At 51.3% G+C, this 23,147-nt stretch overlaps 1 protein-coding gene across 2 annotated transcripts; it reads right to left on the reverse strand.

Annotated features, from left to right (window-relative positions):
- Positions 1 to 13: 13 nt before the first annotated feature.
- On the reverse strand, positions 14 to 22,843 carry LOC125122070 (uncharacterized). Of its 2 annotated transcripts, none has more exons than XM_047770325.1 (16): positions 22,799 to 22,843; positions 20,762 to 20,885; positions 19,293 to 19,509; positions 16,763 to 16,867; positions 15,536 to 15,667; positions 14,660 to 14,744; positions 14,488 to 14,551; positions 13,962 to 14,047; positions 12,759 to 12,941; positions 10,133 to 10,186; positions 8,518 to 8,670; positions 7,387 to 7,454; positions 7,114 to 7,159; positions 5,009 to 5,072; positions 2,620 to 2,699; positions 14 to 171 (listed from the first exon to the last, which is right to left on the reverse strand). In XM_047770325.1, the coding sequence occupies exons 2-16, from the start codon at positions 20,868 to 20,870 to the stop codon at positions 139 to 141; spliced, it is 1,479 nt and encodes a 492-aa protein (XP_047626281.1). In that variant the 5' UTR covers positions 20,871 to 20,885; positions 22,799 to 22,843; the 3' UTR covers positions 14 to 138. The 2 variants fall into 2 exon arrangements, with proteins under 2 accessions (XP_047626281.1, XP_047626282.1); XM_047770326.1 differs by having other exon boundaries at positions 20,762 to 20,899; positions 22,799 to 22,842.
- Positions 22,844 to 23,147: the final 304 nt, after the last annotated feature.

A 23,147-nucleotide genomic window follows, 5' to 3' on the forward strand; every position in this document is an offset into this window, starting at 1 on the left:
AGAACCAGACTCCTTCTCAAGCAAGAATCATCTTTATTGCTCCTGGGATTTTCCATCGTGACTGTAGCCACTCTTGGACTCTCAAGGGTCTGGAGCACTTGTGGCCGAGGGGAAGGACTGGCCCTCGGTAAGAACCGACTATTCCTTCGGGACGGTCAGCAGCAAATGGTTCTGTGGATAGAAATGGGGAGATGCGCCCCATGTGCCCTCATGCACCCAAACTCAGCTCTCCCGGAGGCTGCTCCTGCTGCTTCCGCTCCCAGAGGGGCTGTGTGTCCTGAGGGCAGAATCAGGGACCAACTGGACATGGGGATAGAGTGGAGGGAAGGAGGGGAATGCTTGTGAGGGAAGGACACACCAGTCTTTGGGGCTCTTCCTGAAAGCCTATGTGCCAGGAGGCCTCACATGTCTGTAGCATTGGGGTTCACCCTGCTTGGGTCACCCTGAGGGGGGCCTCTCACCCAGCCATAGCTGCCATGTGCTCCTATCCACAATGCTCAAACCTCTGCCAACCCACCCATGTTGCTGGAGTCCATCTGCTTGCACCTGGTTTCCCCACAAGAATGGGAGCTCCTGGAGGGTTCAGGCACTGGGTCTGACTCATCTCTGTGCCAGCATCACCCAGAACAGGGCCGGCACAGAGCATCCAGTGACATATATTGACTGATTGAATGAGTGACATGTATTGACTGACTGAATGAGTGACAAGTATTGACTGACTGAATGAGTGACATGTATTGACCGAATGAATGAGTGAGCCATGAGGGCAGCCATGGAAGGATGTGCAGGTTGTGCACTCACTGCCCCACACTAGGTGGTGTCGTTCGTGTACACTAACTACAGTATGAGTGGTACATTCTAGAGTTTACAGCATGGAACCAGCATGACAGTGCAGGGCAGCCTAGAAGTGAGTCAGTGAGTGAGCCAGCGAGCCCACCCTCCCTCTCACCCCTGCCGCTGTAGGTCTGGTTACGAGGCAGCTGCTGGGGCTCTGCCCTGACTTTGTTCTTTTTGGTATTCGGGTGCCCGCTCTGGCCCACCTGGCCAGGATTTGTGGCATCATTTCTGGAGCAGCCCCAGCTTCTGTATCACCTGTAGTAGCCCTTCCAGCCCCAACCTGCTAAAGCCACCCTGAGCTGACCCCTCCCTACAGGCACACGCTGGGCTGAATCTAGGGGAGGCTCTGAGGGTGAGGGCAGTGGACAGCACAGGCCAGGAGCTGGGGTTTTGTGAGAGAAACCGCTGCTGTCCCCTCCTGCCACCTCCTGCACAGTAATGTCTGGTCCTTGAAAGCAGACTTCTAGTGTTTCCTGAATGTCAGGACTGGGAACTGAGAGTCCTGGGTCCGGGATTGGTCCTGAAGCTGAAACTTTATGTCTGGGATGGTGGGTCACGTTCTGTCAGATGTCACAGTAGGGCTGGATGAGATCAGAGGTCGTGATCATTCCTTGTGTTTGTGAGAGGAGCCCTCACTCCAGCCATGGGGAGGATATCTCTACCTCCATTTTACACACACAGACTGCAGACTGAGAGACACCAGGGGCTTGCTGCTCTTCAAGAGTGGGAGTCTTTTTGGGAGTTCCTGTTGTGGCTCAGCAGAAGTGAACCTGACTAGTATATGTGAAGGTGCAGGTTCCATCCCTGGGCCCCCTCAGTGGGATAAGGATCCGGCATTGGCGTGAGCTGTGGTGTAGTTCACAGACACGGCTCGGATCCTGCGTTGCTCTGGCTGTGGTTGTAGGCCTGCAGCTGCAGCTCTGATTCGACCTCTAGCCCAGGAACCTCCATATGCTTCATCCATGGCCCTTAAAAAAGCAAAAAAATGCAAAAAAAAAAAAAAAAGAAAAGGTGGGAATCTTTTTAGGGTGGGAAACAAAGAAATGAAGGGAGTCTCTGAGCTCTGCCCTTGCCATCAGCCTCTTCTCGGGTTCACCCTCAGAGGGATGAGGAGGCGGGGCAGATTCAGAGCTGGCAGATGCCTCTGGAGGCACCTCTGTGGTTCCTCTGCTGGTTTTCTCTGCCCTCTGGTCTCTGGACACATCTTGTTTCCCTGGCATTTAGCCAGCCTATGGCCATCTCTGGTTCCCACCCTCTGGTGATTCATAGATTGCAGGTACCAGAGGCAATGGCTCAGTTCTGGGGGTCAGGACACCCAAGTTCTAGGATGGTGGATGGGGGTGGTCCGGGCTAAGAGTACAGGCTTTGAAGTCAGATAAACCCCAGTTGGAATCCTAGCTCTGCTGCCCTGGACAGGTTTCTCTGCCTCTCTTTTTTGTAAAATGGGAAAAATAATAGCATCAACTTCAGGGAGCTAATTGGAAGATCCCCTGTGTAAGGCGTTGAAGCTCTTGATGAGCCTCCGGTCTGGCTCCCTGAGGGAGTCATGGAGCCCTCTGGAGCCTCAGTTTCCTCATCTGTAAATAGGGCACCCCACCCAGAATGGCTGGGAGGAGACGGTGAGATAAGGGTGGTAAAGAGCTTTCCCGAGGGAGTGGCTCCTCTGCCCAGGCCTCTGCTTCTGCCTCTGCAGGATGGGGACAGGCATCTGTAGGACCCCACAGCCCTTCCAGCTCTGACCTCCCACGTGTGCCTCAGGCAGCTCCTTTATCCAGCATTTACCTGGGAGGGCTCCATTTGTGCCTGGTCGAAGGAAATGCCCTTGATGTTGGGTAGCAGGAGGCCTTGTTCTCTGAGCAGGTCTGTGAGAGAGGAGGGTGGGAGAGCTCAGTGTCTTTAGGACAAGTGTCTGTGGTGCAGTGTGGGGCCAGCCCAGCTGACCCCTGGCTGGTCCTCTGCCCAGAACAGGCAAGGGACTGGGTATGTCCTCCCTGCTCCCCTTTCTCAGAGGCACCATCTCTATCCCCCATCAGACTGCCCCACTCCGGAAAGCCAGGTCTCCAAATAACCACTCTACTCCAAGATGTTATTAAATGTCTATTTTGGAGTTCCTGCTATGGTGCAGTGGGTTAAGAATCCGACTGCAGGAGTTCCCGTCATGGCTCAGTGGTTAACGAATTCGACTAGAAACCACGAGGTTGCAGGTTCAATCCCTGGCCTCACTCAGTGGGTTAAGGATCTGGCGTTGCTGTGAGCTGTGGTGTAGGTCACAGATATGGCTCAGATCTGGCGTTGCTCTGGCTCTGGCATAGGCCGGCAGCTACAGCTCCGATTTGACCTCTAGCCTGGCAACCTCCATATGCCATGGGTGTGGCCCTAGAAAAAGGCAAAAAGACCGAAAAAAAAAGGAATCCGACTGCAGTGGTTCAGGTCACTGCAGACGTGTGGGGTCAATCGCTGGCCTGGCATAGTAGGTTGAGAATCTGGCGTTGCCAAAGCTGTGGCAAAAATTGCAGCTGCAGCTTGGATTCAATCCCTGGCCTTGGGACTTCCATGTGCTGCAGGTGTGGCCGAGAAAGAAAAAAAAAATTATCTTAAGGGAATTTCTTCTCTAATATACTTAATAACTATGGACACAGTCTTACGAAGATGCTTTTCTTAGCAGCATTTTAAGGAGTGTTCAATTTGTAGGAATCTATTAATGAATTTTATTCTTCTTGTTTAATTGAGGGAAATGGCTGAAAATGCTGTGTGCTCCCTAAAATGCTAAAATGTTGGCAGAGACAGAAAATGTCTCAGAAAAGGATTAGGAAAAAGTCAATACAAGCTGAAAAATTAACACACAAAAATTTGGTTATATTACCAAGAATATCCATGAAATACATCAAAGAAAATATCCATGAGTATACTCATTTACCAAACATAGGAAAAATAGTTCTTAGAGTAAGATTTTGGTAAATGAAGTAAACTTGGAGAATTGGTCATTTTGCAAACAGGATTTCAGAGAATTAGCCATTTGGCCAATTGATTTTTGGCCAACTGAGTTTTGAGCTTTGACCCTGAAGGCCTGGCCTAGACCCCTCCTCCTCCTCTGCACTGACCGGCGCTTACCGCGTGCCATTCCGCCATCATATTCTGGGATCAGGGCAGGGGCTCATACACCCTTGTCGGCCTCATCTGTTGGTCTGGTCCTCTTGGGTGGGGGTGGGGCAGAGGAAGAGGGACAGGTGCCCCCAGTCTCCAGTCTGTCCTCTGATCTTGCAGAGGCCTCCTCACCAGCTGCCTAGCTCCTCCTCATTTCAGTCCTCTCTCTGTTTTGGAACCAGACAGTCCTGCCTGCAGCACAGGCCCTCATGAGTCTCTCCCCTGCCAATTCTCTTACCTCTAGACCACTTTTTGCAAGCAGTTCTGTATTTCCTCAGTGGCTTTGGCTCTAATTTTTTTCTCCTTTGGACAGGACTCCAGTATGAATAGCACCCCCTGGCAATGTATAATCCGCTGACATGGATGTTCAGACCCTGCAGGGCATATAGGCTTCCTGGGCCAGACTTGGCCCTGGGTCATCTCTTGGCTCTCACCATGACTCTGTGGTTCAGGATCCAGATACACTTACTGGGTGAACATCCCATGATAGGCACTGGCAAGGGTAGGATTCTTTTCCCCCATTCCTTTGCCTCATCCCAGTTCACGTTACATCCTTGCCTGCCTAGACTCTGGCTGCCTTGCTGGACCTTGAATTTCTACATCTCCCACCTCCAGTTGGTTCCCCTTCTTCTTATTCTTTAATTTTTTTTTTTTTTTTGGTTTTTTAAGGGATGCACCCATGGCATATGGAGGTTCCCAGGCTAGGGGTCAAATCTGAGCTGTAGCCGCCAGCCTATGCCACAGCCATAGCAACTCAGGGCCCGAGTCATGTCTGCAGCCTACACCACAGCTCACAGCAATACCAGATCCTTAAGCCACGGAGTGAGGCCAGGGATCAAACCCACGTCCTCATGGATACTAGTCAGATTCATTACTGCTGAGCCACGATAGGAACTCTTGTGTGGGCGATTCTTAACCAACCCCAGGAGACAAGGAGGAAGCCAGCTGTCTGTACAGGGCTTTGGGCATGGTTGATGCTGCTCCCGGTCACGTGGTATGTGGGTATGAGAGAAAGAGTGGGGCTCACTGTTATGATGGGGCAAAAACCTTCTCCTAAGAAGCTCCAAGACAGAGGCCTCCAGACGTTCTTCCTACAAGAGATAAAAGAGGAACAGGGAGCTCACTTCAGCTGGGTTGGCAGATTCTGACCACGGGAACTGGGGGGACCCCAGAGTACAGGTGCTCAACAGGAGGTCAGGAGTTGTCTTGGGGACTCCACCTTTAAAGGGTGTTGGAGCAGATGACCAGATTAGTGAAGGGACCGGGGAAAGTTGGGGGCCCTGAGAAAGGGTCACCTCACCCAGGTCATAATAACTATCTTCATATCTCTGCAGGGCCGTCCAGGAAACCAGTTGGGCCAGAGGAAGCCCCAGGGCCAGAGCTTCACAGGGACCAGCTTTGGGTCAGCCCAAGGTGGAACTCTCATTGCTGAGAGCTGTTTGGTAACGGGGGCAGGAATGTCACCCTGAGATAGCAAGCCTCCTTGTCACCAGGGATGTTTGAGAAATCTTGATCAGGGCAGCCCCAACCCATTTGGACAGATTGGGAAAAGGCTCTTTCTTCAAGACACTCTTTCGCCATCTGTTGGGAGACTCTCATAAACATTTGTACTTATATTGTCTATGATGTGGGTGAGTTGTGCAGTGTGCAACCCATCCAACTATACATGATAGTCCAGGTTTGGACGACAACCTTCTGATGATGTCACAGAGGGGATCCCTAACCTGGGAAGATGAGCCCTAGGGTCTCTCAACCTGGTTTTCTACGCAAGGGAAGCCAGAGCGAGGTCTGATATAACAGGAGTGATACTTTTGAAATGTTTCCTGGTACATGTTTTCATTTAGTCCTTTGTTTTACTGTTTTTCCACCTTGCAGCCTTCCCCTGTTAGGGTTAGAGCACTGGGCTCACAGCCCGTGGAAGCATAGGGTGGTGGGATGCCACTAGGGAGGGAAAAGGGAAGTTATTTTATGGGGCCTCTTTCAGACAAGCAGGGGTGGAGAAAAGCTCTCCCAGCAAGAAGAGCACCTGGGAGAAGAGGCCGCATGCTCCACCCATGGACTTGCTAACAGTGGGGCCAGTTGCCCCAAGGGCAGGGAGGGCCCAGGCCAGTCGCACCGCAGAAACCCTGCACTGTCACAGGTGGGAGCAGGTGGCACAGGTAGCTTAGGATGCCATGCTGGGTGAGGAAGGCCAGAGAAGGGACACATAGCCTTGCTGGGGGCACAAACCAAATATTCTCCTGAAAGATAAGGAGGTGCCCTTAAAAATCCTGTGTCACCCAGGACGCTCCTCACTCCTTCCCATATCCACTCCACTGGGAAATCCTGGCAGCTCTACTTTGAGAATGCATCCTGCTCCCAGCCACTCCCCACCACTGCCACCTGCCATCACCTCATCTGAGCCTCGTCAACCTCTACGCTGAGCTCCCAGCCTGCTCCATGGGGCTTCTGCCTCCATCTAGCCTGGTCCCATCAGCTCCTCCTCTGCTCAGAACCCACCACTGGCTTCCATCTGTCTCAGGAAAAGCCCGCTCTCAGCAGCAGGCCCGGCTCCCTCTCTCATTTCCCTCTTCCCATTCGGATCCAGCTTCCCTGGATCCCCTGCTGCTCCCTGGCCCCAGGCCCACTCCCCCAACCCCCCGAAGTTCCCTCCTGTATTGCTCCTCTCAACAAGGCCTTCCCTGACCTTCCTTCTCAATAGTTACCCTCACCTGCGCCTCCCATCCTCCCTGCCCGTCCCCTCTGCTTTTTCCATCGAGTTATCACCTACCCACATACTGTACCATCTACCTTACTGTAGTTAGTGTTTATTATCTCACGTTTCCCTGCTAGAATGTGGGTTCCACCAGGGCAGGGACATTTGTTGTGCTCACATCCTAAGAACCTAAGACAAGGCTGGGCACGTAGTAGACACTCCGTAAGTACATGTTAAGTATACAAAAGGGCGAAATGGACAAGTTCTGAGGGTTCTCCCCACCCCCTGTGGGCATGGGGGCTCCAGGGCAAGAGAGCACCCAGGGAAAATGAGTGAGGCTTTCCACCCCCTACACCAGTGACTCAGGGCCTTCTTCTGGGCCTGCTGGTATGTCCTTCAGAACCACAGGGAGGCTGAGGGTGTGGAAGGAGACTCACCTGCTTTGCAAGACCAGGGGGGTAAGGGCCCAGGGTGACTGCGATGCTACCAGAGAAAAGAGATCACGGTTTTAGGTCCTGGCAGTGGCTTGAGGGGTGCAGTGCTCAGTGTACCTCTCGCCTTTCCTTCCCACCCCCATAAACTACTCCATTCAGCTGATAGCAAGCTTGGAAACTTGTACCCCAGAACCACTCTCTCCTCCCATCTCTCTCTCTGTCAGTCATCGTATTTTTTTCTGAATATCACAAACCAAAAAAGAAAAAAAAATTTACCTGTTTGGAGTGAACTGGAGTTTTAATTCCCGATTTTTCGAGGAAAACACAGCCTTTGAAAGGAGTTTCTATGAGGAGTTGAAATTAGGTCAGAACAGGAGAGGAATCTTCCTTCCAGCCAGAGGGATCTCCTTTACCCCCTCGCTCCCTGAATGCTTGTCCAGGGCCAGTACCTCTCACCCGGTCCTCCTCCCACCCCCACACCCAGCTGCCGGGTCATGTGTGCTCTGACCATGAATGTGTGGGTGTTGCTGTGGGAGAGGGCACTGGTGGGTGCTGGGTACTCCAGGAGGGCAAGGGAGGGAGGCTGGGGCTGGATGTGAGGGGCAGAGGAAGCTCAGTCAAAGGAAAGCTTTTCGCAGTGAGTCATTTGGCGGGAGCATCACTTGCTAGGAGCCAGAGAACCCCTTGGTTTTCAGGGGGTTGTCTCTAGGCTTCCGTAATTCACATAGTCACCTTATAAGCCAGAAATTGGACTTTTTACCACCAGCCAGAGATGACTGATTTCTAGGTCACAGAATCATGCCAGCTAAGGTTCCAGCATCCTGTTATACACACCAGATGCTCCTGGGCTCACCCACGGTGGGGCGAGCCTCCTGCCACCTTATCTGAGGCATCTTTCCAATTTCAAGGTCCATGGAGTGGGAAATAGGAATCCCAAGGGGACTCAGAAGAGAGAAGTTAAGATTTTGAGGGAGCTGTGTGTCCCCAGAATTCCTGCCAGGGTCCAGGCCTCTCCAGCTTGGGTCACCTCTTTCTCAGGGAGCTGAGAACACAGATGAGTTTAGCCCTCTAGGAATTCCATTTCTCTGATCTTTTTCCTGGTTTTGCGGATGAGGGCGAGATAGTCAAGGGCACAGAAATGAGGGTATCTAGGGCAAAACCCTTTAGTTGCTAAAGAGGTCCTTGGAGAGCGCTGGGGGTTAAACTTAGGGGAGCAAGTGTTGGAATATTTTTATGTTCTCACGGCAGGTGCAGCTATCTGGGTGTGCTCTGCTGGAATCTTAGCAGATGACACAGCAGTGAGGTTTGCCACTGCCCCCTGTTGTCCGGCCTCAGTCAGCTGGCTATGGAGGGGCCCTTGTATGGACCCTTCGTCCCCCAAAATGAAGAGCTCAGAGGCTGACTCACCCAGGAAACTGAAACAGAGGAGGTGTTGCCAGGACCCAGAAGCACCAGGGAGCCCTGCTGAATGACTGCAGCTGTGTGGCCACCCAGGTGGACAGTGGGAGGGTTAGGGGTGCTGATGGTCAGTCCCACACTCCTTCTGGGCTGGTGAGAAGTCTAAATGAAGTTCAAGCAGAAATGGTACAGGCCTGGAATTCCCATTGTGGCGCAGCAGAAACAAATTCAACTAGCATGCATGAGGATGCAGGTTTGATCCCTGGCCTTGATCAGTGGGTTAAGGATCTGGTGTTGTCATGAGCTGAGGTGTAATTCAGAGACAGATCGGATCCTGTGTTGCTGTGGCCAGCAGCTATAGTTCCGATTTGACCGCTAGCCTGGGAACTTTCATATGCTGCAGGTGTGGCCCTAAAAAAAGAAAAAGTACAGGCCTGGACAGAAGATGGTGTTCCTTAGCCACCTTGGAGGAATGGAAACAAAGCCACCTTAGGAGTCAGGGTGTCTGTGTTTTCTTTTTTTTGGGGGGGTGGTGTGCACCCACAGCATATGGAAGTTCCTAGGCTAGGGGCCAAATGAGAGCTACAGTTGCTGGCCTACACTAACAGCTCACAGCTACGCCAGATCCCCTGACCCACTGACCGAGGCCAGGGATGGAACCTGCATCCTCATGGATACTAGTCTGATCCGTTCCTGCTGCGCCACAATGGGAACTCCAGGGTGTCTGTGTTTTCATTCTAGCTCTGCAGCAACTTGCTGAGTGAACTTGGGAAGGTCACTTACCCTCTCTGAGCTCCTTTGAGGTGAAATTACATCCTCCTTTGCCCAGGCATGCATAGCAGGTAAGAACATAGAGTTGGGAGCTAGTCTAGTTCTAGTGCTTACAAACTGTGGCCTGAGAAAAGTTTTTTAATTTCTCTGTGCCTCAGTTTTCATGCATGTGAACTGAGGATAATAATGGTATGTGCCTCAACAGGTTGTTGTGGGAATTAAATTAGTTGATTTCTATAAAGTACATAGAATGGAACCTGACATCTAGTGGTGCTTTTGTCATCTACTTTGGTTCTGGTTATTATTATTTTTCCATCAAGTGCTATCTTCTCAGAGCCTTTGGAGAGAGCATGTTGAGCACAGAGTTTGGAGTCTGGGACTAGGGTTCAAGTCCTGGTTCTGCTACTTACTAAGCTGTGTGCGCTTGGGCAAGTGAATTCGCCCTGTTGAACCTCAGTTTGCACACGCATAAAAAGGGGGTGAGAGGGCAGGCTTTCGGAGGATTACGTCGATGTAGGCCAAGGGGTGTGGCACAGGGTCGTCGGTCACTACTGTCTGCCATGGGCACATCTGTTTGCCATGGGAGGTGTGCCTCTGCGAGGTCGGGCTTTTGTTCACTTGTGAATAACAGTGATAGCCACAAGGCCATGTCATCTGGCTGGAGCAATGACCTAAGTGAATTATCTCCTTTAATCCTCATAATATCTCCAAAATCCTCACAGTAATTTCCAGAATCTGCAGTAGGAAAGGCTGGCCAATAGAACATGCCTCTGTGGCTCAGTCCTACCCTTTGTTCCAGAATCTTTCAAGAGCCTGGCCAAGGTGCTGGGGGAGAAGCAGGCAATATACCCACCTTGGGCCCCAGCTCCAGTTCTCTCGGCAACAGTAGCTGAATGAGGTCAGCAGCCTGGAAAAAGGGTGAGACGTGTTGGCTTTTAAAATCCTAAAGGTCTGTTCTGAGCGGTCTGCAAGTGGTGTCAGCGGGGTTCAATGAGAAATCGAAATGGTAATTGTCCCCAGTGGAGTATACCACTGGCACCCCACTCAGTCTCAGCGTGGGAGGAGACATTCACCTGTTTCTCACCATGGATTATTTGGAAAGCTTGACCTTTTATAGTTTCAATGCTTCTCCCCTCCCCAACATTCTATTGTGAACATTTCCACATAGGTGGCAAAATTGAAAGAATTTTTTTTTTTTGGTCTTTTCTAGGGCTGCACCCATGGCATATGGAGGTTCCCAGGCTAGGGGTCTCATTGGAGCTGCAGCTGCCAGCCTACACCACAGCCACAGCAATGCCAGATCGGAGCCACGTCTGCAACCTACACCACAGCTCACGGCAACGCCAGATCCTTAACCGACTAAGCGAGGCCAGGGATCGAACCCGCAACCGCATGGTTCCTAGTTGGATTTGTTAACCACTGAGCCATGACAGGAACTCCAAAACTGAAAGAATTTTGTAGAGAACTTTTGTATCCTCATCACCTAAATTCTTCTATTAATATTTTCCTGTTTTTGCTTTATCGCATTTGTATTCATCTATCTATGCTCCATTGATTTTTGAAAACCATCAGTCATTATAGAAAACACTATAAAAGGTATACAGTAAAAATTAAAAAATCCATCTCAATACTACTTCCCTTTTTCCCTAAAAAATCCTATTCTCAGGGGTAGCCACTGTTGATATTTTGGAGCATATCCTGTCAGACTCTTTTCTACATACACAGAAGCATGGATAAGTGGGGACCTTCTAACCACGTGGTCCTGCACCTCAACATCAGTACATATAGAACAACCCATTCTTTTAAATGGCTGCATAATATTCCACCTTATATGACCATAGCATGACTTACTTTATCAATTCCTTATACATGGACATCTAGGTTAACTTTATTTTTTTCACCCTGGAATAAGTGAACCTGCAAAGAACACCCTTGCATATATATCCTCAATTTGTGTAAGAATTTCTGTAGGTGTGAAATCACAGGGTCCACTTATAATGGTCTCACCTGTGTGGAAATGAGGGACCACTATGGGGAGGCAGGAGACCTGGCTCCAGTCCTGACTGCACTGCTGGGCGACTTGGGAAAGTCACTTTCCTTGTCTGGGCCTTGGTTTCCTTATAACACTAAATCTTTTCCAGATACGGATCTTGGGATTTCATGTTTCCATGTTGACTGAGTACCCATTGTGCGTGTCTTTTACATAGTATTCTGCTCATAGTTTCTTCCCTCAAAATGAGGGAGTCGGTGAACACATAAAGAACTGAATGCATGCAGATATACATGTGTGTGTATAAAACTTTGCACGTATAGGTTTACTCGTGCACATGCACCATGCAATCAGTGTTTTGAAGTAAAGAGGGGAGGGAGGAGAGAGAAAAAGAAGAGAGAAAGGGCTTAACTTCAGATACACACACACACACACATTTTGCTTTTTAGGGTCAAAACGGAGCTACAGCCACTGGTCTATGGATACTACATAGACTACTATACTAACGGATACTACAGCAATGCAGTATCTGAGCCACGACTGTGACCTGCACCACAGCTTACAGCAACGCCAGATCCTTAACCCACTGAGTGAGGCCGGGGATTGAACCTGCAACCTCACGGTTAGTAGTTGGATTCGTTTCCGTTGCACCACAATGGGAACTCCAACTTCAGATATTTAGATGTGATAGTCAAGGAGGGGCTCTCCGAAGTGATGACACGTGCACTTGAGACTGCAATGGAGGGAAGAGTGTTCCAGGCAGAGAGGTCAGCATGTGCAAAGGCCCTGAGGTGAGCACCAGCTCAGCCTGTGTGGCTGGAGTGTAGTGGGTGATGAGACAGAGCTAGAGAGGTGGGCAGGGGCCAGATCACACAAGGCCATGGGTGGCAGAGTGGGGACTGAGTTTCATTTAAAGTGTGATGAGGGCTGCTGGGAACTTGTGAACTGTGATCTATCTGGATTTCTCCCTCATTTGATCCCCTCATTGACTCTGGGAACTTATTCTTCTTGTAGACTTCTCTGTGTGCCTCCTTGCCTCCACTCAGGCCACTTCCTCAGAAACGTCTTCACTAACTGCAGTGTCCAGTCACTTGGTAATCCACTGCTCTGCTTATTGTAAATAAGATATTTTATTTATCTGAATGTTTTCTTGTTCGGTTTCTATTCCTCTGGTAGATTTTGATTTCTGCAAGGGCAAGGACCCTGTGTGCACAGGGTATGACATATAGCAGACCTTTGGTATAGATTTGCAGCATAAATATTATGAAGAGAGGAACAAAAAAGGGACCTGAGTGTTCAAAGAAGTCTCTCCAGAGGAAGGAACTTCTATTCTGGGTTCTGAAGGCTGAGTAGGAGTTCTCCGGGTGAGGTCCAGAGAGGGGAAGGGACTAAGCCCACCCAGAAAGGCACTTCTGCCAGCTGGACCTTAGTTTCTTCATGTGAAAAATAGAGCAATAAAGTTACGTATTCCCCTTCCTCAAGCACTCACCGTAGGGTCCCAGAGATTCACATGGACCTCCTTGCTGGAGTAGAGGCAGGACAGGATGTCATTGTAGGTTTCCAGTGGAAAGGCCAGGTCTGCCATGCTGTCCTGGGCTAATGTGGGGAGGGGATTGGGGTCCAGGTAGTCAGGCTTGGGAGCTCTCTTGCCTGAGCCACAGGGGGTCACAAGCTTTAGGAAAATGAAGAAGGAAGGAGAAATTCAGTGGGAACATCCTCTTTGGCCAAAAATGGTTACAGCTGATATACGGAGGGCTCAGTAAGTGCTAGGGACAGTGCTGCACATTTAAGGCCACGATCTCATCTCAACCTCACAACAGCACCATGAGATGGACACTGTTATCCTCGCCATTTGATTGATAGATGGGGAAACTGAGGCCCAGAGGGGAGAAGCAACTTTCTCAAGATCTTACACTAAGAGAGGTGGAGCTGGCTTCCTTGCCTCCCCCTCACTTAGCCCCATTCCTTTCTCCGAGCCTTTGTTAACAGCACCCCCACACCCATATCCTTCCTGTCCTCCTGACACCCCCCCCCCCCCGCCGTGACCATTCCATGGAGGAGTTGGGCAGCCTCAGCTTCTCCATCCGAGGGTCCCTTCCAGCTGGGCGCACAAATGGTCCTGCTGCTCCTGAGACGCCCCACCAGCCCTTTTGTTGGAGCCTAATTCTGGCTCATGGGACACGCAGCCCCCGGCCTCTCCTGTTCTCCAGGGTTGAGGCGGGACTCGCCCGGCTTGGGGGCAGGGCCCTTTCTTCCCCCTTCCCCTCTCTCTCTCTTTTGCCCACTTCCTTCACTCGCTCCTCCTCCTCCTCTTTCTATCTCCTATCCAAGAAGCCCCACCTCATTTTCTTTCTTTTTTCTTTTTTTTTTTTCTTTTTAGGGCCGCACCCACAGCATATGGAAGTTCCCAGGCTAGAGGTTGAATCGGAGCTGCAGCTACTGGCCTACACCACAGCCCCAGCAATGCAGGATCCAAGCCGTGTGTACTATCTGTGTCACAGCTCACGGCAACACTGGATCCTTAACCCACTAAGTGAGGCCAGGGATCGAACCTGCCTCCTCATGGATTCTTGTCAGGTTCGTTACCGCTGAGCCACAGCAGGAACTCCTCCACCTCATTTTCCTCTTTGCCCATCCTCCCCTGGCAGTGGCTGTTCCCACAGGGTCTGCCGGGGCTGGGGGGCCGGCTCACCTGCACCTTCATCAGGATGGCCTCCTCCGTGAACTCTGTGGTAGTGACGTGGTACTGGAAGTCTTCTGGGTCCGAGATGGTTGGGGCTACAGCGGGGAAATGAAACTGGGGCTCAGCTTCCCTGGGGGAGACTGGAAGGGTACTGGGAGGCAGCCAAGCAGGGAGAAACACCTTCTCCCTCTCTGCTTAGCTTTAAGTTCCTTGTGGGCTGGGCCTGTGCTTCTTGTAATAATGAACACTCACTGAGCCATAACTTTGTGCCAGGTTATAGGTATTATTGCAGAAGTCCATTCTGTGGGCCTAGGATGGCGCCCATTTTACAGACTGGGAAACTGAGGCTCAGGGGGACAATGACTTACCAAGGTCATAAGGCATAATGCCCTTTTCCCCCATCCATTAGGAAGTAGGCTCCTGTGGGAGAGCTTGGTCTGTTTTATTTCTCATCATATTCCCAGAGCCTAGAAGCGTTCTGGCACACAGGTGGGGGACAGCAGATAAGCTGCTTCCTTGCCCAGGAGCTACGTACGCAGAGTGATGTGTAACAGGTCTTCCAGCAGCAAGTTGAGCAGGGTGGTGGCCAGGGGGCACACCTGGAGGGAAGGCATGAGAGGGTTGTTGCTGAGGTCGGGGTAATTCAAGGGACTGTCCCTCGAGGTCATGCCCCTCTCTCAGGGGGCAGGCAGGGATAAACAACTTACTATCTTCTGCAGGAGGAAGGGCAATGCCTTGTCTAGGACATCTGTCGCCAACTTCAGAGCTTCGTTCACCAGGAGGAGGCCCATGCTAGGGGCGGGGAGAGCAGATGGGGTCTGTGATGCTATGGAAGGGGCCACTGAGGCCAGATGGGGAATCCAGGGCGGGGCTGAGGAAAGCCCCAGTGGGCCTGGGTAACATGGAAGCTCAGAGTGGCTGCTTCCTTCCCCAGCTGGTGTCCCTTTCCTCCCCTTTTTCCTCTTCGCCCCTTTCCTTTTCTTTTTTCATCCTTTCCTGACTTATTGCTTTCTCTCTCCTTGACTTTCTCCTCCTCCTCTTTATTTCCTCCTGATTCTTCCATTCTGCCACTGTCTCTTTATTTCTCTCTCTGATAAAGGTCTCTGGGATTGCCCTTTAGGGAGAGATCACAGTGGAGGTCTTCCTGGAGGAGGTGGCTTTTGTGTTGGGGATATATAAGAGTCAAAGGTCGTGGCCACTGTATGTGGCAGGTTCTGTGCTAAGTAGCTCATATGAGTTAGCTCATTTCTTCCCCTACAACCCATCTCTTGCTGATGGGTTCTGTGACTGATCCCATTATACTGGTGAGGAAACTGAAGCTCCTAGAAGTCATACCGCTTGGCCAGGGCTCCCAGTGTTAGGAGCCAGCCAAACCAATATCTGGCTTGGGTGGATGCACACTCTTAACCACGACCTTCAATGTGGAGGCAGGAGATGCTGATGGGTGGTGTGAACTGTTGGCCTTGGAGATGACCCTGTCCTTAATACCCCCTGTCATTCTAGACAGCTTAGGCTGGGGAGAGGCAGCCCCAGCCTGGAGTCTCAGTGACAGGCTGAGCTCAGGAATCAGGGTAGGTACTCACTGCTCCAGAACCTCGATGTTTAGGAACCCTGGTGGGGTGTGGCACTCCTCGAAGGCCACGTTGGTCTTGTTCCCTATCTGCTCCAGCCGCACCCCGATGCGGATGTTCTTGATGACTTTGAACCGCAGGATCCTGTAGGGGCAGCATGTCTGGGCAGGCTCCAAGCCACAGCCGTGTCACAGAAGTCACAGGCCGCTGCCTGGAGGGCTTAAATGAGAGACTAGGAGAGTTCATGAAAAATACAAAGTTTAAACTTTGGAAAACTTGAAAGATCTGATAGCTCCGGGCCAGCATCCTTGTTGGGTGACATTCACCTGGGGCTGATGTGACCTTGCGATGGGCCACATGCGCTCCAGTTTGCTCTCGTCCCCACCAGACCAAGGATCAAGTTGCATTTTCACTGCACATCATCATAAAGGTGATATGTTTGTTGTATAGCCAAGATTTCATATTTCTCTCTGTCCATGTGACTATCAAAGAAATTGTTCTTTGTGCTCAGTTTTCTACTCAAAAAGGAACCTAGACAAAGAACGCCATGTTTTAAAAAACCCACAAGAGTGGACATATGGGGGCATTTAAGAATATTCCTGTTTCATGTGCTAAATTCTGCTCATGTCACTCCCCCCATTGGCTGTTGTGTTTACGACCCCAGGTCAGCATCATCATCCACAGTTTAGCGAGAGATCTGACCTCTTTTTTTTTTTTTTATAATTTTTTTAATTTTCCCACTGTACAGCAAGGGGGTCAGATCTGACCTCTTATACTGGCAGTGAACTCTCACCACAGCCAAGGGCTGTAGGGGACTCGATCATAACGTTCCGGGGCTGACGCCCAGAGAATGGACGCCCTTGCTCAAGGACAGATGCCTAGATGGTCAGTGGGATTGGGGTCCAGGTATGCCAGACTCCAAGGTGAGCTTGAACCAGGCCCTCCTCAGGTCTTCCCGTGGAAGCAGCCACCTTTTACTCAGATGGGGCACATGTCCCCTGACATGGAAGTCAGAGGGTTTTATCTCAGCCTCTGCTGCAAATTCACTGTCATCCTAGTCATGTCCCTCCCCGACTCGGTGCTTCAGTTTCCCCATCAGAAAAAGTGACTGCGAAACATGCCCAAGTGAAAAGGATTGTTGTGACCCTTATGGTGACGCAGGCAGCAGACTTCTGTTGGCCTCACATGGCTGCCCGGAACCAAGGGGTGTGGGGAGGAAGCCCCCAGTGCACACATCACCTCTGGAGCGAGAGGTACAGTTTGTTTCGCAATGTGACCTGCAGCAGGCTGTCACTCAGGATTTGCAGGGTGACCTCGGGTCCTTTGGCATCTTCTATGACCAACCTGTGAGCAGGATAGGGGGTGTTGCTTGTGTGTCTGGTAAGGCCCCTGTGACCGCAGAGCATGTAGGTCTGTGCTGGCTAGAATATGGCAGACACTGGGAAGGGTGGGGACAGCTTTGAGACAAGCCCTTCCCTGCCTCCCAGCCTGGCTGCAGAATGCTGGGCTCGAGTTCCTGCCTCTAAGCCTTGAAGACCTGGACATATCCCTTCCCTTCTCCGGGCCTCAGTGTCACCCCCTACAATACGGGGACAACACAGTGGAGGAGCTGTCCGTGCACATTTAACCAGTCTGAATTCAAATACGAGCCTTCTGCAAAGAGGTGCAAGCAGGCGGGAGTCAGAGAAAGTCAGATGGCTGGCGATTCCCCCTGCCTTCCTCTCAGGGACCACCTGCCCTGCTGAGCATCCGAGAGGCGGGACATGAGTCTCCTGTTCCTCACGATGACCTCAGGTCCCAGCATCTTCCTGAGCTAAGAGGAGCCCAGACTTTTATGTGCTTTGTGAACAGTAGACATAAGCTGGTGACTCCTCTGGTACCCACTGGAGTGGACAGCAACGAGTTCCAGAGCTGGAGGAAGACCTGGATGGATCAGGCTCCCCAGAGGCTGTATGCCTGCCTCTAGCGTGGGAACATTCATGGTTCCGGGGTTTTTAAGAATGACTTTGGGAGTTTCTGCTGTGGCTCAGCAGAAAATGAGCCTGACTAGTATCCATGAGGATGTGATTTCTATCCCTGGCCTTGCTCAGAGGGTTAAGAATCTGGTGTTGCTGTGGCTATGGTATAGGCCGGCAGCTGCAGATCTGATTCCACCCCTAGCATGGGGCTTCCATATGCTGCAGGTGTGGCCCTTAAGAAAAAAGAAAAAAGAAGAAGAAAAAAGAATGACTTGGACCACGTGGGGGTTTCCCTATGGCCCTCCCAAGCTGATGCCTATGCCAGGATGGGTGAGCAGAGGTGGTGCAGATGCATGGGCAGAGGCGAGTGGTGACCAGTCCTAGACCTTGGGATGGGCTGGGGCAGGCGTGGGCCCAGCCCTCTCCTCCCAGGCCTCTCTGGGGAGCACTCCCACCCACTCCAGTGCCCCAGATTTTCATTTCATTTCACCTCCATCAGAAAACTTCTTCTGGACTCTTATCATCTTAGGACCCATCTGGCTCTCCCTGCTCATGCTGGGGGATGGCTTTGGAGGCATAGCCATAGCTACCTAGGTTGACCATGCAGGAATCTCTGCCCTAATCTAAATGCATACCATTCATTTATCTTGGTGCTTATTTTATCAGAAGTTTCCAACTCAGTTGCCCTCAGGGCCAAGCAGGTAATGTAAGAGGGGGTAGAGGGGGTGGCTGGGGATGGACTTAAGGTCTGCAGACTCTACACCACTGATTGCCACATGGGAGGCCAGGCCAGGTGTGGCCACATCTTTGTTGTAGAAGGAATTGGAGTTATGGGCTGAATCCCCCTTCACTTGGAATTCATATGTTGAATTCTTAGCCATCAGTGCCTTATAAAGTGAACTGATTTGGAAATAGGGTTGTTGCAGATGTCATTAAGATGAGGTCATACTGGAGTAAGGTGGGGCCCTGGTCTAACGTGACCGGTATCCTCATAAAAAGGGGGAATTTGGACACAGACACAGACACGCACCCAGGGAGAAGGCCAAGTGAAGATGAAAGCAGAGATCGGGTGATCACTCTACAGGCCAAAGAAAACCAAGGAGTGCCCATAAACCCCCAGAGGCTAGGGGAGAGCCATGGAAAACATCTTGATCTTCTAGTCTTCAGAATTTCTGTGGTTTAAGCCACTGTTTGGGTACTTTGTTATGGCTGTCTTAGCAAGCCAATACATTCAGAAAAATCTGGATTTTTAAAATCCTCCAGATATTTTATTATTATTATTATTATTATTATCTTTTTAGGACCACACCTGTGGCATATGGTGGTTCCCAGGCTAGGGGTTGAATTGGAGCTGCAGCTGCCGGCCTATGCCACAGCCACAGCAACACCAGATCTAAGCTGTGTCTGCAATCCAGCTTATGGCAATGTTGGATCCTTAACCCACTGAGCAAGGCCAGGGATTGAACCTGCATCCTCATGGTTACTATTCAGATTCGTTTCTGCTGAGCCATGATGGGAACTCCAGAATCCTCTGGATTTTTAAAAGTTGGCAGTTCAATGAAATATTTTTAATAATACCCTGCAAGTTTGTGATACTGCCAGCCTATTATCCCTGACTGAGATTCTGCTTTGTTCCTTGGAGGATTTCAGGTGGCTTGGAGAAGTTTAAGGACTTATATACTTGCTGAGGGCTCCCCAAGCTGTAGAGAAGCTCCAAAGACACTCAGGGCTCCCATCTACCCACCTGGAATTCTACTTGACAGGTGAGAACACTGGGCCTGAGGGGGAAGAAAGGCCAGAAGGTGACTTACCCACCTGCCTGGAGAAGCTTCCCTAGTGGTGGGAGGCTCTGCCCCAAGAGGAGGTCTGTGACCAGCGACAGGTCCAGCCCACTGCTCTTCTTGGAGAGGCCTTTTCTGACGAAAGGCAGGTGGTCCAGGATGGTGGCGCCTTCACTTGTGGCTCCCATCACGGGGATCTTGGCCAAGCGATCCAGGACATGGTGTTTCAAGAACATGTCTGAAATGTCTGAGGACAAGGCCCCCTTAGCGTGGGGCTCTGCCCTCATTCAGTCATTCAACAAATGCCCACTAGCACCTGCTTTGAGCCGACGATTTAAACAGTCATTCAGCCGCAAGTACTGATGAAACTCTTATTCTCTTCTGGGCCCGGGGATCAGGAGCATTGAGGCTCCTGCCCCCATGGTTGTTACATCTAATGGGGTCACAGACAACAACTGAGCCCTCAGGTAAGCAAGCAAGGCAATTTCCTTCCTCCTTCCCTCCCTTCCTTCTTTTCTTCCTCCCTTCCTCCCTCCCTTCTTTCCTTTCCTTTCCTGGCCACTTAGGGCAATGCTAGATCTGTAACCCACTGACTCAGGCCAGGGATTGAACCCCCGTCCTCACAGACACTATGTCGGGTTCTTAACCCGCCGAGCCACGATGGGAACTCTGGCAATTTTTGAAAATAAAAGAGTTGAGTCAGGGCTGACAGGGGCTGGTGGCAGGTCTGTGTTAGATAGAATGGTCAGGGAGAGCCTCTCTGAGGGGGAGGCATTTGAGCTGAGCCCGGAATGAAGACATCCACTCTTGCAAGATCTGGGGAGAGGACAATGTAGACAGAGGGAATAGCACGTGCAAAGGCCCTGAGGTGGTAACGAGCCTGGTGAGTGTATGAACCAGAAAGATCGGTGAGGTTGGACTGTGGTGAATGGGGTTGGAGGCGAATGGACAACAAGGAGCTCACAGCCAAGAGTTAGGGAGAGAGACAGAAGGACAGATAGACAGGATGACAAATATGATATGCTTAGATAAGGTCATAAATGAGGTTTCACCAAAGGGCTGTGGGAACCCAGTGGAAGGAGGTTCCTCCTGCTGGGGACATTGGGACTGTTAGAGCTTTGCCGTAAAGTGTGAGTCAGACTTGAATGTGTTGGGAAGGAGGGAAAATTGTTGCAGGGGAAGGAACAGCACAAGCAAAGGAAGGAGGATGAGAGGTCCATAGAGGTGGTCAGGGCAGGTGGTGGTGGAAGAGGCTGCGGAGGCAGCACCTTGAAAACCAGGATGGGGAGCTCAAAGCTTCTCCTGAAGGCACTAGGGAGCCACTGCAAGTGTTAGGGCAGGGGATAGATGGGGACAACTCTGGGCAAAGGAAGGCAAATTCTGCCTCTGATGAGGAGGAGGCTGGAAGAGGAAGAGCCTTGAGCAGGGAGGTGGTGCCATCTTCCACCCCTGCCCTTCTCTGGGTTCCTGCCTCCCACCACCCACCCCTTACATTTTACCTGTTTCCAGCTGATTCTTGCTGATTCGAATGAAGACCAAGTGCTGGGCCTTCCCTTGGGCCTGGGGCAACAGCCCCCCGCATAGCAGTGACCCCAAGAGCAGCAGCATCCTCCTGGTCAGGACCTGCGGACACAGAGCTGGGCCACCTCCGTGTGCTCACTGGGGGCCGCTGCCTAGCTTCTCCCACCTCTGCTCTCCTAGAACCATCTCTCCAGCTTTCCTTCCCTTGCTTCTCCCCGTCGCTCTAGATCTGCTGGTCCTTGAGCACAGCCGTACTTCCCAGCACCTCCTGTTAGTGCTTTCTGTTCCTCTGCCTGACGTCCTCCCCCCTCAGGTGGGCTGGCTTCACATCTGGGCTTTGCCACTTCCTGACTGTGTGACCCTGAGCCAGTTACTTGACCTCTCCATGCCTCAGTTTTCTCATCTGTGAAATGGGGACAATCATAGATTGTTGTGGGGAAAGCATTCGATCATATGAGTGATGGAGTTCCCGTCGTGGCTCAGCGGTAATTCCATGAGGATGTGGGTTTGATCCCTGGTCTTGCTCAGTGGGTTAAGGATCTGGCATTGTAGTGAGCTGTGGTGTAGTTTGAAGGCATGGCTCAGATCTGACATTGCTGTGGTGTAGGCTGGCAGCTGGAGCTCTGATTTGACCCCTAGCCTGGGAACTTACATATGCCACAGGTGTGGCCCTAAAAAAAAAAAAAAATTATGTGAGCAAAGCACTTAACAGGCAGTGTGCCCAACAGCTGCTTTGTGGCTGTGCACCATTGTGAGATGTTAAAAGAGGTAGTACTCCCTTTTAACCATGGAGGTTTCTGGATCTCGAGGAGGACAGGAGGTGGAGGTCCTGGGAGAAGCACCACAGTGGCTGGGGTAGGCACTGTGGGGGCTTGAAGCTTTGGCTCTTTAGCAACTAGCAGGGAAATACTTCAATATTTCAATCATCCCATTTGCACTGGTTCCTGCCTGCTGAAACTCAGCTCTGCCCATGTGGCCAAGGGGGCATAGTTGGGACCCCAGCGCCTGCAGGCAGGGGGCTCTCCAGGTGGGCAAAGGTGTGCTGCCAGGAGTTGCAGCCTTTGGAACTACAAGGCAGAGGGCAGCCAGAGGCAGACACCTCTAGGGCAGATGCCAGTGTAAGCAGGGCCCTCTAAGGAGCCAGCCCACCCCACCCCAGTGCCCATGAAGAAGCCACCCAAAGGCTAAACCTTGCCCCTGAGTAAGGACAGGACACCCCCAAGGTGGCTGAGCCTACTCTGGAGTGCCTGAGACCTTCCTGGCATTGCCTCGGATAAGTAACATCCAGTTTTTATGTTGCCTGGTGGCAGGAGCTCAAAACTGATTAACTGGGTGCTGGAGGAGTTCCCCGATGGTTAAGGATCCGGCATTGTCACTGCTGTGGTGCAGGTTTGTCCCTGGCCTGGGAACTTGCACATATTGTGCGTGTGGCCAAAAAAAATTGGGTACTGGAAGAAGAAAGTTTCTTGTTTCTTTGCATGTGCAAATTTTGGACTGGAAAATTGGTACTCATGGCATTTGCTATTCATATTTTGCTTCCAGGCTGATCCAAAGTTCATCCACTATTCATCCAACCAGTGTTTAGCCAATGCCTATGTTCGGTATTTTTCCCAATCAGCTCACCCAAGTCAGGTTTCTCCTCCCTTCCTGCCCTTAAGGACCTCATACCATCTCAGGCCTCTGGATCGCCTTCCAGCTTTGAACCCTACCAGCCCCGACTTCTACTTGAGTCCTTACTATGTGGCAGGCCCCCTCCTGAGAGCTTTACAGGCTCCCTACATTATTGAATCCTTACCATAATGGTCTGGGGACATGGATAGCAGGCCCAATTTACAGGTGACAAAACCGATGCGCGGAGAGGAGAAATGGCTTGCCCAAGGTCACCCAGGTGCTGGCTGACCCAGTGATTTGAACCAGGTTGCCCTGGTGCTGAGAATCTCTGCACCATGTCACCAGATTATTGTAAATGCTGGAGAAATATTTGAGAAATGCCCACGTTAGCCCCTCGTCCTTACCTCTCCAAGAATAGGGCAGGCTCTCCTGAATGTCTCCTGGGCCTCTGTCTCCAGCTTCTCAGAAAGACACAACTTTTATCACCTGAGCTCAGATGGGTGGGAACATGGCGGGAATCCACCTCCTGGCCGGGCTTGCACTCAGCGGAGCCCTTCAGTGGAGGGAGGGGTCCTTGGCACCTGGTGGCCTTGGAGCTTCTGGCCAGAATTGATAGGGTTTGTCGCTGAGGCCCAAGGGGCAGGCTCTGGGGCTGGCCAGAGGACCCAAGGAGGAAGTAGGTGGGGGTCCTGTGATTTTGGGGGTGGGTCCTTCCTTTTGGAATAATATCAGGGCTATGGAGCCTGGGGCAGG

This window comes from Phacochoerus africanus, chromosome 3 (genome assembly GCF_016906955.1).
Source record: "Phacochoerus africanus isolate WHEZ1 chromosome 3, ROS_Pafr_v1, whole genome shotgun sequence".
NCBI lineage: Eukaryota > Metazoa > Chordata > Mammalia > Artiodactyla > Suidae > Phacochoerus > Phacochoerus africanus.

Excerpts from the sequence above, each read along its gene's own strand:
- LOC125122070 (XM_047770325.1), bottom strand. The coding sequence starts at position 20,870 with ATGCTGCTGCTCTTGGGGTCACTGCTATGCGGGGGGCTGTTGCCCCAG. Across the intron at positions 10,187-12,758 it reads TGAATCTCTGGGACCCTACG|GCTGCTGACCTCATTCAGCT; the intron begins GTGAGTGCTTGA and ends CCCTTTTTCCAG. Across the intron at positions 5,073-7,113 it reads CCCCTGGTCTTGCAAAGCAG|GAAGAACGTCTGGAGGCCTC; the intron begins GTGAGTCTCCTT and ends TATCTCTTGTAG.